Here is an 18,714-nt window from a genome sequence, read left to right on the forward strand (position 1 = left end):
AGCCCGGCTTGCTTAAAACTAGTTTTGAGCTACCTTTCTGCATTCGACCCTTAGTTTATTTTTAAGCTATGTGACCAAGCGCAGATGGGTAAGCATTTAATGACGTTGGTTCTTATTTTGGTCGCAGATATTTTTCCAGATCGTTGTAGCTATGATCTGGCCTGTTTTAGGTCGCAAAAAACAAGGTTGATAAAACGCTGCCTTAGAAAGGCTTAGCAAAAGTTGCTTGTTGGCTATAATATTTGCTTCAATGTAGCGTAAGTTTGTGTCCACAAAAAAGCAAGTCGGTATATGCGGACATAATTTTGAAAAATGTGTTTATTTGATACACAGTGAATGATGTGAAAGTAGCTCCAGCTTCTTGTTTGGATTTTAAACTTGAAGGACAAAATAGATCTGGAATATTTATGATCCGTCCTGATCCAAATGCCACTTCGTTTCAAGTAAGACTCCTTTTATGTGTATAGGTTTTTGATTTCTCGATTTTGAAAAAAACAAAAAAAAATAGGGAAGAAGTTAACCCAATCCCGAAATACTGGAAAGAAAATCCGGAATTCTTGAAGGACAGTATTCTGAGTGGGCTAGCTGCTTAGGACGTCCGTTTTCATGTCGGAAGATTGAGTTTCAACTCTCAAACGGTTGTAAATATAGAAGCTATTCCTTTTGGAGATCAACATCAAGATGGTGCGGCAAAATAAATGCATTTTTTTTCAATTTACGTTCTGTCTTTAATTTAGCAGTGAACCATTTAAAAACCGGAAATAGCCTACACACCAAATATAATGAAGCAACTGGGCCAGTGGGCCACACTGCCGCCTGAGGTTTATCGGTATTGATAAGAGTAAACCAACAACGTGTAACACAAACAGTAGGGCGTAGTATATCGAATCAACAAAACGAAAGTGCATCCAAGCTTGTTTTATTTATTTTTCAAGTAATATCTGGATTAAAAACACACAGGGCATTGATACATTTGTCACTAGCCATGATCGCAGTTTCATGGCAAACAATCCTGCTGCACAAAATGCTCGTTCTGCTTCCACTGAAGATGGTGGGATGTTCAATAAAGCATTGTAAAGTTGCTCCAGTTTGCTTGGTCTTTGTCCAGTAGCTTCCAGGAATCACATCTCTTGCTTTATCACAGCTTGGAGCCGGCTTCTTTCATTCAACACTGTGTCGGATTGTATGTGTGAATCTGTGGAAAGAATAATAATATGTGCTTGAAGCCTTCCATAAAGGCTATCACTTGTTGATCTCTGTGAATCAGCTGAGAGCTGATTTTGGTTGTTCTCATCCTGGTTCGTGCTTAAAAAAAAACGGGAATTTTTACTCGATAAGACTGGGAAACGAGAAATCAAAAAGTGCTAAATCTCTGGAATTTCCGAAACCGGGATCCTGGTTCTCAAACCCTACTTGTGTCTGAGTGTTATGCGGGTAGGCCACTTCCAATATTCATCCTCAAATAAAACCAAATACTGCTTGAATTGTTATCGAGTATTTAAAAGGATCCCTAACAGTTTACTTGTTACAGACATTTTGTGATATGACGTCAGATGGGGGAGGATGGACGCTTGTTGCTTCAGTCCATGAAAACAACATCGATGGAAAATGCACACTAGGAGACAAGTGGTCGAGTGAGCAAGGAATTGAACCCAGCACTCTAGAAGGTAGCACGTACATCAACAAAAGTAATTTACAAACATAACAAAAATCGCATGATCAAACGAATGAACATGTTTCAAACGAATTTCAAACACACTTCATCCCAATTCTTTGATATTACAACCTTTCATCTATCATAAACTGCCTACAGAACTCGTAGATTTACTTAATCACCATTCAAATTTTAGCATGAAAGCATTATTTAAAGATACCCATACAATACTTTCGGGGCACCTGTTCAATATAACCTACTAGAATATGTAATAGCAGAAAAATTAAAATATGCTTCGCCAAATACTAACAACGCATCAAATGCCATCAAATCTCGAAAGAAAAATTTAACCACATGTCAAAGCGATGCACTGATGAAGGGAGCAATTGAAAAGATCATTTTTGCAATCATATAATATTGTAGTGTTGCAGTATTTTTTTGTGGAAAATGATTTCCACATCTCTTATTACCTCGGTTTAACCTTATCGAAGACTTCACAATCGCGTTTTCAATTACCATGCTATATTTAACCCATGGCGCCGTGATTTAACCGCACAAAAATTATGGTCTAACAGTCGTTCTCTACACCCTTTTAGCCCGGCTTAGCCCCGTTAGCTCAGTGGTTACGCGCCCGGTTCAAGATCACGCGGCGCAAGTTGGACTCACTGGGTGTGCGCTTGAGCAACGCATTTCAGGACTACTCTCCATTCAGCGGCACCTGGTGAATGGAATAATTTCCCGGCAACAACACTTCAACAATCGGAAAACTTCACTCTGCCAATCTCGGTAACCGGCCCTGCGTCAAGAGCCTCTACAAGTATGCGAAGCTACCAGGAATAACCAGTCAGGGCTTTGTTAGTCCGCGGATAAAGGTTCAAAACCAACCAACCAAACCAAGTAACCACCCTTTTATATGCTAGTAAAACCTGGACATAATACTGTTTTGACATCAAACGTCTTAAACACATTCATAAAAATAACAGAACCAATTACTAGATTCGTTGAAAAGACCTGCTCACCAACGAAGCATTCCTCGATCGTGCTAAGTTGTCCAGTCTCGAAGCCACCATCCTGCAACACCGCCTGTGCTTGACAGGACATGCCGTGTGATGGACCCAAAGAGGCTTTCTCAAATAATACTTTATGTGAAACTTGCCACCCACTGGAAGACCGAAAATCCAAATAAAAAATCAGCTGAAATTCTCTCTAAACCAAGCTAATATTGGTCTGAAATCGTGGGAACAACTTGCCAGGGACAGATCTTTTTGGAGAAAGACAACTAAGGATGGCATGGAAATAATTTGAAGTATTCCACCTAGTCAATGGAATAATTTCCCGACAACAATACTTCAACAAATTTGAAATTCTAATCTATCAACCTCGGCGACCGGCCGTGCGTCAGTGGTTCAAAGCCTCTACAAGTATGCGAAACGTCCAGGATCAAGCTCTCAAAGAAGCTTTTCCCAGTCCGAAGATAAAGATTAAAATCAATCAATCAATCAATAAGGGTTATCAAAAAGTCTTGAGATTGTCTGGCATTTAGCATTGAGCTCTCAGGTTAGATATGTGCGCTAAGAAATAAATCAAGGTCAAATTAAATTTATGCCAGTCAGGCAGCCACATATAGACAATGTAGGCTAGGAGATATGTTAAATAAAGGTGTGGGTTGGGGTGTATTCCACTTAGCCTAAGTACAATTGACAAATAGATGAAAATATCTGCACATCCCTGTTGTAAATAACAATTACACGAAGCATTCAGAAATAGTAAATCGTTGATGCACATTTTCAGTTCCAGGAAATTGGGCAAGTCTCAATATATTCGGTCACATCAAAGCGATCACAAGTGCAGACTACAAAAACCCCGCTTATTATGATTTGCAGGTTAGTTTTGTTGCATGGTTTTGCATTGTAAAATAAGCCCAGTGCAGGATGTTTTGATTGGTTTATACTTTATGCTCACTAGCATTGCCATTGAGAGAACAATTTTGGCCCGATAGCCTACTAACAAGATCTTCAGGCCCAAAATCAGTACACTTGTAAGAAAAACGCATAATATCCAACGAATACGACGTGGTTTCTTCAAATCTTGGGACTCTTGGAGTGGATGTGGGCCTCTAAAACTATCCCAGGCCGGGTCTAAAAGTACCCATGAATCCCCGTTTACGCTACTGCTCACAAGTGGTAGATTGTTTGAAAATATATAACTGCTTCACGAAATGAACTTTATAGACCAGCCCTTAATTTTTCTGGCGTTGTACAAGACAACACAGTAGCTTTGCATTAGCTGAGACTAATTTCAAGGCTGCAAACAAGAAAGCAACCAACGTAACTTTTTTAGCATTGCATATCTAGGCGATTGCTAAATAGAACAAGTATTGTAGTAGCCTAAAATTCTGATACATTTCAATATTTTTAAATGAAGAAATTTCCAACATGTACATTTTTTCTTCAGGCAACTGACGTCATGTTGTGGCATGTTCCAAACGAGGTGAAGGCGAAAGATCTGGATGAGAGAACACTTTTAAAATATTATACAACCAATGGCTTTCTTGGGGGAATGACTCTTCACAGTTTTTTCAACTACAGCGCCACCTTGCCTCTTCTTTTAAGTATGTTACGTTACTAACTTATCATTCTTTATCATCGTGTATCGCACGATCGTAGCTCAGTCTGCTCAGAGCATCTCGCAAGCTTTTGTTTTACCACTGAACATGTTTAATTCTGGTACGGTACTGAACAATTTGATTTCATGCGGAGTAGTCTGCTTGAGCTGATGTTGCGTTGTTTTGTTGACCAATCAATGAAACGATACAACTAACTTGTTAAAATGTTTACAACTTTGCAGAACCAACATAAAAAGTTTTTTTTGTCTGACTAGACCTGACAGTTTTGAATTTGGAATAAGCCTAATATTAGGCCTATATCAATGTTAAAAGCGTATACGCCTATGTTGTTTCATTTTTCGTTTGTTTTTTGAATGTTTGGTTAAGTATGGACCTATTGGTCTGAAGCAAATTAATAATAAATAAAATATTATATCAGAGCCGTTTAAAATAAAAACGTTTAAAAATATTTTGAAATTTCTAAATAGGCTACCTTTGTCGTTTCGGCAGATGCTTTATTGTAAATCGAAAGAAAACAACTTACTGACTATTAAGTAATTTTAAATGTCACACCAGGGCGTTGCGACACATAGTTTGAAAAGCACTGAATTAGTCTGTTGAGTAAAAGGTAAAAGTGGGTCCCATACTCGAATCTAATCATCGGGGTGAGAAAACAAGGTTCTCATTATAGTAAATCTCCGGCGCTAACGAGAATAAGATGGCCAGATATTTTCTCTCATTCCCCTTAATTTCCTTCAGCAACTGCGCCTACCCAATTTATTACACCCTGGGTAGAAGTGGGCAGTATTTTTCAACAACCATCTGAGTCCAGCCAAGATTACATGATGGGAAAGCAAACGCCTTTTTCGTTGAGCCATCCCACCGCCCAGTCTTTTGAGTGACAAATTGTGAAAAAAACATTAAGCAAAGTAATTTTGTTTTAAAGCAAAGATCACAAAAGGCACAAATAATTGAGTATACAGGTGCTGTGTACATTTTGAATATATCAGATATTTTATTAGTACACTGGGAGATGTGCTGGTAGTGTTTTCTTTTAGTTTATTTTTTGGCGTAGATTAGCAAAGCCACTGCCATCTCGGCTTAAACTTTTTCATAATGCTTGTAGTTCGTTGTAGTCTACAACTTGCTTTACGTGATGAGCTAACGCATCAAGAGTGTTCCCTTCAAGACCATCAACACTTTTGATAACCCACCAACGTCGATCAACATAGCAACTGTCTTTTTGTCTTGTTTTATTTATTTATTGTTTCTTGTTTATTTTTTTATTCATATAAATTGAAAAAAAAATTTACTAGTCTATTTTTTTCCTTTTTTCTAAATTTATAAAAATTTTATTGAGGTGTTGCGACCGTGCCATATTTTAAACGGATTGTCCTGCTTTGGTATCATGCACGTTATAACGTCCGCGTTTTGTCGCTTCTACCTTTTTCTTGACCTTTAATAAAAACAAATTGAACTGAACTGAACAAGCTTGCACCGAAGCTCTTATGCAAACTGGGCTACAGCAACAATTTACAACACAGACCTTTGTAACTTTAGTCTAGCGACTGTCACGTTCTTGTAAAGAAAGCAATATAGGCTACAAGCACCAATAGCAGCAAAACCTAATTATTATGAAAAATGCTTTACACACCCAGGAATACATACAGATCCCCTTCTACAAGTTGCATTTACAGTACACTGTCTGTAAGCTGTATTTTTTTTTTATCTGATTGACTATATCAACTCCTAACTGTGGCATTTTAGACCAAATTACAATTGATTCGGATAGCAATTTTTGATCCCTTCCAATTGCAACCACTGAATGCATGGTGTTGAGCAATAAAACGTTTTTATTCTGTTTACATTGATAGACAGTCAAAGAAGACCACCATAATTATTTTTTGCATGATTTTATATCTTGCGAATTCACCTTTCATAATTGGGTGACAGTTTCCACAATAGCGATGTCCTGCTGTTGAAACAATTTCGCTAGGTGCAATAACATCCAAAAAGTATATTTTGTGTCACAAACGTTTTAAATTGTCAAATATATCATTTTTTTTGTTTTTTTGTAATAGCCATCTTGCAAAAGGCTTCAGCGCTCCTTATTAAGCTACAGTACTGTACTACACTACATTGAATGCAGACTCAAAAAGCAAAAAGATGAGCACGTGAGCCGCAGTTCGGGTACCCCTGTAGTGTGCAACCCATTATTGTGTTGGTGATTCTTGTAGATGGAGCCTGTTGTGGAAAATTACAATTGTAATGGCATTAATAAACTCTTTATTGCCTTGTTATGGTATAACATCTCTCTGAACAACACAGTTCGGTTGGAACGAATACAAGAACAAATCCCAGACTTCTATAGTTATGAATATGACGCACAACCACCGAACCGAATCAGAGACGGTGGAAGAGATATGTACGATAGTGGGAACCAGGTAAATACAACAATAACTTTCACATTAACTTTTATGCTTTGAACTCTATCTATTATAGTTTAAGTCAGTAAAATATATTAGAATTATTTTTTTGTATGTTCATCCAATCATTTAGATTACGGAAAAACATAAGGTAAAGTATAAATTTATATAATAATATACACTATACAGTATACACATCAGATTTTCGAAGAAGGTAGATATTTGCAACCACTTTATTATGCATCAAATGCAATGAAATACTCTTTCCGATACTAAACACAAAACTAACTTATATCATCGATTAAGAATAAAATCTAAAAGAAATGGATAAACAACCAAACGTACTGTGAGTTAGGTGAGGTAGCCTACTTTAAGAGACCAACTTTATATTTCCCTGCCAGCAGGCGTTTTAATTTTTAACTTTACTACTTTTCGAATTGCGATATTTTAGCTGGTAAAATGTTAACCCATAGCGACAGTCATTAGTGTAGTTTTTACACCACCCATGACTTTTGAAACACATCTCTTTATTTATCGTTTGCAGTTATTGTTAAGCAACATCAAATTCATCTCTCGAAGTCGGGAGTTTGTTGAAGGCTTTTGGAAGGACTTGTAATAGCAGAACTTTGCATACAAAGTGTTTCATGAAACAATGCATCTAACTACAGCGATAGACTGCGAATGTTGCTGCCATGGAAGTTTTCCAATATGAATCTAAATCATTTGTGATACACAAAAGCAGCCAGATTGCAAAAGATTGCAACCACGCATTGGGAAAGCGAATTATTTGAAAGCGATTGGTCAACAAATGTAAACTAAATTTTTCAATCAGAGATACAAGTAAACTTTTCTAGCTCCTCATATTCTTACATAATATGTCATAAAGCGAAACTATTTGACTCAGAAATGAATGGACCAAGAACGAAAGTAGGAAACAATATAATTGTAAAACTAATCTTCAAATTGCATCAATCATTTCTCGTTTTCAATGCTTTTTTTGTTTGACTTGTACAGCTTTTGAGATTGCTTTGCGCATTGGTTTTTATATGTCCTTTGCCTACCAAGCTACAATAGGATGACCATTTCTCACGATCGAGAAGTGAGTGATGCAATTTGAAGATTAATTTTACAATTATATTGTTTCCTGCTTTTGTTCTTGGTCTATTTATTTCTGAGTCAAATAGTTTCGCTTTATGACATATTATGTAAGAATACGAGGAGCTAGAAAAGTTTACTTGTATCTCTGATTGAAAAATTTAGTTTAAATTTGTTGACCAATCGTATTCGAATAATTCGCTTTCCCATTGCGTGGTTGCAATCTTTTGCAATCTGGCTGCTTTGTGTATCCCAATTGATTTAGATTCATATGGGAAAACTTCCCATGGTAGCAACAATCGCAGTCTATCGCTGTAGTTGAGATGTATTGTTTCATCTTTCATGAAACACTTTGTATGCAAAGTTCTGCTATTAGGCTACAATTCCTTCCAAAAGCCTTCAACAAACTCCCGACTTTGAGAGATAAGATTGGTGTTGCTTAACAAAACCCCTCTGTATTGTCGGTAAAAATAAAATTGACCGTTTTAAATAGAATAAGCGTTGTTACTCAACGCAACAAACAGTTTACCAGCCTCATTTTTTAAACATAGGCTAAATCGATTTCGCTACTACAGCATCCTCAGTATGATCATGTCAAGACATAATCATGGCTCTTAACATGATCATGCTGAGGATGCTGTGATAAGCGAAATCGATTTATGATTAAAAGATGAGGCTGGTAAACTGTTGGTTGTGTCGAGTAACAAGGCTCATACTAATGATACGAGACAGTCAACCGCTTCAAGGGTAGGCTACAGTTTGCTGGGGTGTTTCACAAAAACAGAAGAGTTTTATTAGTCACTTTTTCAATAAAAGATGACACCCTATCTAATGTGTAGCTTAATTGTGGCTTAGTCAATCAGACGATGAACCACATCTTCAATTGTTCCCTTGTCCCAGTCTGTAACGACAACCATCTAAGACACACTACCAACAATGCTCTTATTTGGTTCTGACACTTCCGTGATAAGCTGTTTTTTGTTTGTCGTATCCAGGCTTGCACCCGGTGGTTGAAGATTTAGATTAAGTGGACGGGAAGGCAAGGAAGCCAATCTTTGTGTCCACCTTCAGGCATGCCTTTAGGTGTCCTGCCAAAGACACAGCCACATGCTCTTGAGCGGTGTCGAACCGGCGCCCTTTCGATTGCTGTTCCAGGGCTCTCACCACTCGGCTATGCAGCCGACTGTGAATGAGCTGCGTCTGTGAATGAGCTTACAGCTGTGAATAAATGAAACGCTTGACTTGCATCACGTATCATTTCATGAAAAACATGACTTCTGTTACGTTTTTCCTTCAAATAGCTTGTTGATTAGCTCTCGTGACATCAGCCACAATGTAATTTAAACTTAGCAGCGCCAGAGATTGCTTTCATTTAATGGCACTAAAGATAAAGATTTTGTACTGGCAAGACTAAACACTGACCAATTACGAATTCCAAATCCAATCATATTTAGCAATAAAATTCTGCAAAAATCTTGAGGATAGTTTTATCGTTTATTTTTTTACGAACTAAACTATACCTTACAGGGCTTATTCAATAACTAAAATGCAAGGTGCTGAATCAAACTCAGAATCTAGCCTACCCCATGTTTTAAAAACAAGACAAACTCTAGCTCTACTCCACTCCGACTTCACTCAATGCTGAACTCTACCGTGGACCTCAGTTTAATTTAATTTTTTTATATGTAACAAGTAGGCTACAGATTGTTTCTCGGTAGCCGATTGCAGCACAGTGAAATAATATCGATTATATACTGTAATATAAGTATTATTATGAATCAATAAAATAAATCGAATAAAGTTATTACTATTCTAAACCCTTGACAGCCTGTTTCACCTAAAGGTGGATTATCAGAAGGTCCTTATTCAAATAGAAATTTTTCTATTTCAATATTTCTATTTATTCAAATAGAAAATTTTCTGTTTGAATAAGGACCTTCTGACGATCCTCCTTTACGTGAAACAGGCTGTCAAGGGTTTAGAATAGTAATAATTTTATTTGATTTAATTCGCTCTGCTTTGCTTTTTGCTTATCATTGAGCACTTTTTGTAGTATTAATAGTTTTCATCGTTGAATCAATAAAATAAATATCATGGATAGTCTACCTCAGAGACATTGCATTGCTCAATGCTAAGCACAAATAACATTAAATATAATTGTTATTATCAAACACTCCTTTGCATTTTAAGGTTTCTTTTCAAGTAAATAATGCAACTAGAACGGAAGTGACATACGGAAAAGTCTATAAAAGGTATTTCTAACAATTGAAAAGTATAAAATTTCTAATTTTTTTTTCAAGCTAACACAGTTGGCAGTTTGTTTTTCTTGTTTATGGCTTTAGATCACTAAAGCATATCTTGAGTACAATCGTACTTTCGTACTCTTTAGATTTAGAATGTTCGCTTGTTATTATACCAAAGACAGGCAAGACACAACAATACAACAGGGTTGAGCATTATAACAATATATTTTTTGATGCTTGTAGTCAGTTAGCTTGTTAGGCTACCTTCAAGAAGTTGAAATTTATTATATTTTATAAATATTTTCAGATTCCTGATCAAGGCTTAAGTTAAGCCAAAAACGTTCGACTGTTAAAATTATTTGTAAATATGTAAAATATATTGTTGTAACGCTCAACCCTGTTGTATTGTTGTGTCTTGTCTATCTTTGGTACAAGAAAGCAAACTCTCTCCCAAAACTATATTATCTTGTTATTAGTTTGGTAACATTTTTATAACACAACAACCTAATACAAAAATGATGCTGGATGAAATCAGTTTTTAGAATGAAAATGTTGTAGCCTATCACAGTTCAGTTCAGTTTGTTTTTATTTCTGACCATCACAACGAAAAACAATAGTATATGCCATACACAGCAAAGGTCTAGAAAAAGTAGAAGCGACAAAACGCAAACATTGTGACGTGCTTGATACCGAAACAGGATAATCAGTTTAAAATATGGCACAGTCGCAACACCTTAATAATTTTAAATTTAGGAGAAAAAAAGCAACAAATTAATGCTCTGAAACATCAACGGTACCGTAGGGCGTAGGCTACAGCAATTTCCAGCAGCAACTCCCAAAACTTCACTGATAAGAATAAAGCAAGGACAGGAGTAAAAAATACTATCCGTTTCGATAACTCACTTGGGTGAAGGACCGTTTTTGTGAATGAAGAAATATTAACAGCAACCAACAATAATTCTTCTTTCGGGTTGAGCGCAACATATTTCAATAACATCTTTCCATTTTGCAGCATCATGGCTAACAAGTAACAGCACTTAAACAAGGGTTTTTGTCACATTGCGAGATATTTGTTTGTTTGTTTGTTTATCTTTATCCTGCATTGCGGGAAAGCGGACTTGAGCGCTATGCATCGGTGTACGCCTTCCGACATACACCTGACGTACGCTGCAGCCGACGGCAATGCCGGTTTCCGGTTGTCTACTCTACTAATGACTTAAATTTGGTACCACCCATTACTCGAAATCGATCACTAGGTAGAGGCAATTATCGTTAAGTTTTTTGCCCAGAGAAACAACAGCAAGTGCGGGTGGCTGGATTCGAACATGCAGGCTCTCGACTGCGAGCCCAACGCGCTAACCACTCGGCCACGACTGCCGACTTCATCATAAGCAGGCCATTCTGGTTATTTGTTGAAAGTGAAATTTCTTGAATGATTTTAAATGGCTTGACATTTGCAGCATTTTTCCCGGGTACTGGGCAACAAGTGCGGCAGTTCATCCATTTATCTTCCTGGCCTGGATGGATGAACGCACTGTTGATTCCTTTTCAATACGGGTTGGTATATTTTCCATAAAGTAAAAAAAAAAAAAAAATACAGAGAACAAAGTCCTTTTTTAAGGAAATTAAAACTTTGACACTAAAAATTCAGTTAAATGTCACTGAGGACACCAGAAAGTTATTTTGATGAACTTTATTGTCAAATTATCAAATTTGATCATTAAATTTTTTAAATAATAAAACTACAGTATAATAGGCTATGATGATAATAATTTTAAGGCATGTACATTGTACATAGGCTTCAGTCTATCCGATATACAATTGAAAAATTGTATTCCTAAATAGCATTCAGATATTTAACATTCAGGTAAAAGTATAACTACAAATGTATTGATATATTTAGGTCCTGTTTTCATTGAACACCATCCGTGTAGGCTACGTCACTCGCTATTTTCTTTAATACAATTAAAATAGAAATTACACAATGTCTTTAAAATTGTATCTAGGTAACTTCCGATACTGGTGCTGACGGTCAGGGAAATTTTACAACTTACACCGGGACTCTTCGACAAGATAGTTTCTTAATGGGATACCGTGTCTTCCACATCTATAATGCAAGCGACCCATCCATATGTGAAGTTTACTTTTACATAAGCAACAATCAGGTCAATAATTAATTTAAGATTGATATTTAGTGCTTTTAGCAGAAAAGCCCCGTTAGCTCAGTGGTTACCCCCCGGCTCAAGATCACACTGCGCTGGTTTGACTCTCGGGGTGTGCGCTTGAGCAACGCGTTCTAAAGACTGCTCTCCGTTCAGCGGCACATAGTGAATGGAATAATTCCCAGGCAACAACACTTCAACAATCGGAAAACTTTACTCTGCCAATCTCGGTAACGGCTCTGGGTCAAGAGCCTCCACAAATATGCGAGACTACCAGGAATAACCTATCAAGGCTTTGTCAGTCCGAAGATAAAGATTCAAAACCAACCAAAGAAAAAAAAAAAAAAAAAACGGTTGTAACCGTGCTAATGCGACAAACGTAGCTATAATTTTTTGTTTATCCCAAACTTGAACTATTTATAAATAATATAAAAACAATTGTTTTCTTGCATTTTGATGAACTTAAAAATTAAGTATCTAATTGTTTGTTGCTTGTTGTACTTAAATTACTGCATTTAAGTTTAATTTGCCGAACGTTTTATCCTTTAGAAGTGGAGCTCTGTCGAACCATTCGTAGATTATCCAAGTTGGTCTGCACAAACTGGTTTTCTTCTCAACGAAATGCGATTGCAGAGACCAAGAAATATATTAGCTGGCTATACCTTGCTTTCAAGGTATTCTTTACTTCATTTTTCGCTATAAACTACCTGAATTTATCAAACATTTGCTAATGGCTAGGTAAAAAAAACTTATGTTTAGAATAATTATTAATATAATTTTGGTAAAGAGATGACTTTCTTCAACCATAGACATATAAAACCAAGCAACCACACGCTATTTAAGATAATACATTAAAGTGAACATAAATTATAAACTACGAACGTTTTCGGCCATACACATGTTAGCCCTTTTCAAGTAATAAAAAATAACTGAATTTACATTTACATTGAAAATAAATAACTGATCCACACAATAAATTGAAAAACAAAATGCGTAAGAATGAAACTGCAAAGCAGGGGAGAAAGGCGCATCACATGGCGGTTAATTACACGAGGCAAAAAGCGCATCATATGACGAATTAAGAAAAAATAGGCAGATAGGAAGCGCCTGCGGCAAACAACTGCGTATTGAGGCGGGGATTGCACGATTTTATTAGACAAGCCTCGTGGATTTTAGTGTCAGATTCGGTGAAATGTTTACGCACAACTCTAAAAGACTCCAAGGATGGTTTGTTGTTTGAACATGTTTGGCAATCGAATATACGGTCCATTAATTCTCTAGCGCAGTGATCACGATCTTGTGCATTTATAACTCAAAATTATGCACATTTTGATAAACTGCAAAATGAGCGGTGATATAATACGTGTTTTTCGGCCAAATAATACACAACAGACAAAACACAAAGCCGATTTCTTTTATGAAGTTAGTTTTATTTTTTCTCAAAAATCCAATCATTGTAAAAATAAATTTCGTTTGAAGTTTTCTGATCTATGATTTAATAATCCCCGTCTGGGCTTTTTATCAGGTCATTTATGCAGTGAACGTGAGAGTTCGCAGTTTGCAGGTTGTAACGGCAGAGTTGCAAATCTATAGCCTAATTATAAAAATTGCCAGCATTACTTCAAATAGCTGTCTGAGTTAATTATTTACATTATTACATTTGTTTTTAAAAATTTTTCTAAATTTTAAAAAGTAATTAATCTTAATTAATCAAATATTTGTAAATTAAGCCAATTAAACACTTTGACTGGCTGGCTTCAAAAATTTTTTTGAAGTATTTTTTAATATTGTTTATCTTTTTTAAACCATATAGGCATACTAACTTATCGGATTTAACATATTTAAGTTTATTACAACATTTGCAGAAAAAAAAAAGCTACATTGAAACAAATTTCGAACGTTTTCAATATCACTTGATGTCCTCTTCAGAAATTATACGCAGTAATTCTATCTATATCTAAACAAAATACAATGGTTATCAACAAGAAAAAACAAACTGGGCAGTGCTTCTGACTAGGTCACGGTAACACTTAAATAATAACACGAAAATTTCAAAGGTCACTGCAATAAAACAGCGTGACACTGATTACATGATGTTCGATTAGACCTGCTCAAAATTCAAACTTTTTTAGCTTCTTGCATTGTTTTCCCTGATTTTGACCATGAGAAATCCAAAAATGACAACCATTTTGCTCTCCGATAATGGGATGTCTTGCCCCAAGAGGCTTAAACATTTCCACTTTTTGCCAAAATCACCTATTTTTGACCTGCTAACCATTAGCAATTTTAATTTTACGTATCTTTTTGGAAAAATTATAGCCGACATGAAGTGAGACGAAACTTTCTAGATGTCGTTTTTTACCTAATATACGTCACAGTAGGCTACATGATTTTTCCCAGTTTCTTGTAGGCTATAGGTTAACCTAGTGACGACTTCACAATTTAGTGTCTTACATATTTGCGACAAGACTTCTGTATGAATGAATTTTTACAAAGAAACTTATCCAATTGAGTTCACTGGATTGCCATACATTTATGGCTCAATGTAGCCTACCTACTGCGTCTTTTCAAGCGGCCAAATAAGCTAAACATCTCGTTATTCAATTATGAATCAGTTTGTCGAAAGTTCCTCAAAGGATCATTAATCCGCGATTTTATTCAGCAGATTATGGTTGAAAGAATGTAAAAAGCAAATCTTTGATGAATGTACAGCATATAGGCCCTGTAGCCTATTCTCACTGTGTCAAATTTACAGCATTTTAACATTCTATTTGTTTTTTTTTAGAACGGGTGGTAGCATCATCACAGAACCACAAGTGATTGATGTTTTGCAAGAAATGATAAGTATGGCTTGATCTATGCTATTACAGTTTTTTATTTTTATGTTCAGGTCTAACTTATAACCAGAAATGGGCATGATCTTGATCTGAGATCACTTTTTTGTGTGATCTTGATCTTGAAGAACAATAAGATCAAAATCACTTTAAAATTGAAGTTTAGTTACAAGATAGAGACATTTTTTTCGAACTCGTACTGCACAAAGTGACAATTACTAGCATTAAGCCACTGTTAATTATGATAAGTCTCCAAGAAAAGTCGATTTGAAGTTTCAATAATTTGGTCAGTGTTGCCCTTTTTATATTTAAAACCTTTTTTGAGTTAGTCATAATAAATAAGTCAAATTCCGTAGGCTATATACTTTTGTTGACGTATGATAAAAATGATCCAACTTTGTTCACAATTCTGTTTTGTGAATTCTAAAAATGTTTGCTTTCTTTGACCCAATTTTAGATGTTTAAAAACTTTAGTACGGTAGTGGCAGTGCTAAAAAAACTGGACTCTTTAGCCGACTTTGGTAATTTAAGTGGTTTATTGCAGGAAAGCAACCAGGCTAATAGTTGTTTAAGGTCTGAGTATAAAAAAAGATATTAATAGTAATTGTGAAGACATCTTTTTTGTATAGCTTTTGTATTTTCGTTTGGAGCGGTTTATCTTTGAGCGAAGTTGATACCGGTAGTAGACAATGGTATCAAGGATGCCCGACAGGTAAATGATGCTATAAAAATTGATATGAGACAGGCAAGACACAACAATACAACAGGGTTGATCATTATAACATTATATTTAACATATTTACAAATAGTTTTAACAGTTGAACGTTTTCGGCTTAATTTAAGCCCTCATTACAAAAAAGGTGGGTCCCATATTCAAGCATCAGGGGATGAGAAAATAAGGTTCTCATTGTACTAAGCCTTCGGCACTAACAAGAGTAGGGTGGCCAGTTCCTTTCTTTCGGCCGCCTTTACGTCAGCAACTACGCCCTCATTAGAAATCTGAAAATATTCATAAAAATGAAATAAATTTCAACTTCTTGAAGATAACTAATTAACTTACTATAAGCAGCGATTAAAAGCAATAGTGTCGAAAACAGACAGACAGATGGAAAACAAATTAGGCTACACTAAGAAAAGGCAACCACGTAACTAAAAAAGAATTTGCACCACTGGGTAGGCTACGTGATACATCTAGTAAATGTTGGGGAAAACAGACGCGCCCCTCGCAAGTAATTCTTTGTTTAAATTTGGGTTGTAGCGTTTGATTAACAGAGCTTCCTGAATTTTTGTGTCAAATTGGGATTTGCCTTTGCATAGGCATTCATTTTCTCAGCAAAAATATCGACAACTTTTGAGAACCTTCTTGATATACAAAGACTAATAGACTATGATCGATTTTCTTATCTAAAAACATTCAGAAAGCATTTAATTTTGTTTGGTCCCTTCGTACTTCAAAAATATTCAATTTACTGCTTGAAATAGGCTTTGCTACCTCGAGGTATTCATATGGATTCTTCGGTTCATACAGTAAGGTCAAAAGCATGCGCAGACGTAAATAGTGAAACGTAAGAAAGCAAAAAATGTTAGAATTTCAGTTGTATGCTTTATCGCGTGCAAAAATCAAGTTTTGTACGTCTAACGAAAGAACATCTTTTGTTTAATAACTACTGAGCAACCAAACAAAAAAATGAAATATTGCCCTTGTAGGTCAAAGGATCCATATGGATCCCTTACGTCACTGCTAAAAGCAACGACATCATCTCAAATTTATGAGCGAAATGTGCCCAGGCCCAGGGATACGTCAGTGTAGCCCTATAAGGGTTGGTTGCTTATAGTAAAATTCAGTTTTAGTTTGCAACGTCATGGATTAAAAGCTTTCTTTTTTTCAAGTTTAGAAAATTGATCTTCAAGATCACCTTCTTGATGATCTTGTCTATCTCTGCTTATAACTAGAATCTAGAGTCTAGACTATAGGCTAGCTATACAGTAGAATAAAGTAGAGCAATGCTTATCAATGTTGGACCAAAGCACAACAAAGAGTTTTAGGAGCCTCAGCGGTAGCCTACATTGTCTTAGGCTACCGTAACCTACTACAGTTACAGCAATGTTTTTTTTTTCGAAATAGGCTTTGCTTTTTACATTAACTTTTTGATCAAAGCTGCTACGTTAAACAAATATACGCTACAATACATTAATGGTAAAAATGACTTAAACAAGCTCGCTTGTTTGAATTGATGTATGCTAGGAAAACCATTTAAAGTAGTTCTGCAATGTAAAAGGTGTGCCTGCTTTTGTGCTTAAATGGTTTTGATTCCGGGCATAAAATTAATTGGGAGTAGTCTGGTGATCAAGCGATTGACGCAGTTAATTGTCGGTCTACTGTAACACGAAAGCAAATGCTTGACTTCTAAAATCATTTGACACTTCGCAGCTTCGCGCTACAATACTATATTCACCAGACTTTTGCGGCAGCCTACGCCAGTGTCTCTCGGCACCCTCTTCGTGAATCCTTGCTATAGACAGTGTTGGGCGCGATAACTCATTTTTCAGTTAATCAATAACGATATAATCGATAAACGAAAAATGCCTAAAGCGATACCGATAAACGATAAATCAAAAAAAAGTTAAGCGATAACGATAAACGATAAAATTATTGCCGATAATGTCCGATAACGATATTTTTCTTTTTTTCTTGATTAGTGCTGCCCCATCCCATGCAGCACGAACTGTTTTCATCAACATGACAAAAAATCGAACATAATATAGCGTACTGTAAAGGGACAAAACGTTTTGTAAGTTATGCATGAATAGAATCGCAACAGCGGCAGTGGGTATCGAATCTTCAACCTCTTAATCCAGAATCAAACCACTGAGGTAACCGCCGTGCTTGTAATTATACCTTCAGATACCAGTTGGATGCTTTTATCAATTGAGTTACACTGCCGCTTACGTGCAATAGGCAAATCAATTAAATCAAATGAAAACACCATAAAAAATTCCAAACTTTGTATTTTGCTTTCTTCTTAAAGGGCTGTTTACAGCAAAGTCAGCAATAATTGAAAAAATTCCAAAAAACCCAAAATGCTTGAAAATTTATCAGTAATCTTAAGCGTTTTTGGTAGTAAAAATGTGCATAAGGGGCGTGCCCTTCCCCTGACAACGACCTGTGCACACACACTTCAGGCACTAAAGAAGAACTGGTTTCAATTTTAGTTTCATTAACTAGGTGGCCAGTAAAAATATTACTTCTCACGGTCTTTCCACTTGTGTGTTGATCCAAAATAAAATTTATCGGCGATTATTGGCGATAATCATATATTGCCTTTGGCGATAACGATAAACGATAACTGAAAAAATAATTGAGCGATAACGATAGGCGATAAAAAAATTTATCGCCGATAATTATCGCCGGTAAATTATCGCCGATAATGCCCATCACTGGATAGAGTAGGCCTACCTATTAATAATACACAATTAAAACAATTTTATAAACGGTTGTAGAAATAATTACCTACCACTAAAAGCTGAAACACCTTTTGAGTTTTTATTCAAACTATGTGGTTCTAAGGGTCGAATGCAGAAAGGTAGCTCAAAATAAGCCTAGCTTAACGCCAAGCTCTTCTCAGGCAAGCGGAGTTTTAGTCAAGCTCGGTTTAAAACTTGAGCGCGATGCAGAAACTAATTTGCAAGGTCGC

The 18,714-nt window shown here is 36.1% G+C and overlaps 1 protein-coding gene across 2 annotated transcripts in view; it reads left to right on the plus strand.

Moving 5' to 3' along the window:
- The first annotated feature begins 307 nt into the window (after nucleotides 1–307).
- The window catches only part of LOC145770216 (uncharacterized), a 118,521-nt gene continuing 100,114 nt past the window's right edge, over nucleotides 308–18,714 (plus strand). For both annotated transcript variants that reach the window (XM_082581809.1, XM_082581808.1), the window contains exons 1-10: nucleotides 308–443; nucleotides 1,532–1,667; nucleotides 3,446–3,537; nucleotides 4,109–4,265; nucleotides 6,588–6,703; nucleotides 9,971–10,032; nucleotides 11,484–11,580; nucleotides 12,030–12,188; nucleotides 12,735–12,859; nucleotides 14,971–15,029. In XM_082581809.1, the coding sequence (XP_082437935.1) occupies nucleotides 408–443; nucleotides 1,532–1,667; nucleotides 3,446–3,537; nucleotides 4,109–4,265; nucleotides 6,588–6,703; nucleotides 9,971–10,032; nucleotides 11,484–11,580; nucleotides 12,030–12,188; nucleotides 12,735–12,859; nucleotides 14,971–15,029 (1,039 nt within the window). In that variant the 5' untranslated portion in view covers nucleotides 308–407. The remainder of the gene's footprint in view (nucleotides 444–1,531; nucleotides 1,668–3,445; nucleotides 3,538–4,108; nucleotides 4,266–6,587; nucleotides 6,704–9,970; nucleotides 10,033–11,483; nucleotides 11,581–12,029; nucleotides 12,189–12,734; nucleotides 12,860–14,970; nucleotides 15,030–18,714) is intronic.

Source organism: Aplidium turbinatum, chromosome 5 (assembly GCF_918807975.1).
Source record: "Aplidium turbinatum chromosome 5, kaAplTurb1.1, whole genome shotgun sequence".
NCBI classification, from domain to species: Eukaryota; Metazoa; Chordata; class Ascidiacea; order Aplousobranchia; family Polyclinidae; genus Aplidium; species Aplidium turbinatum.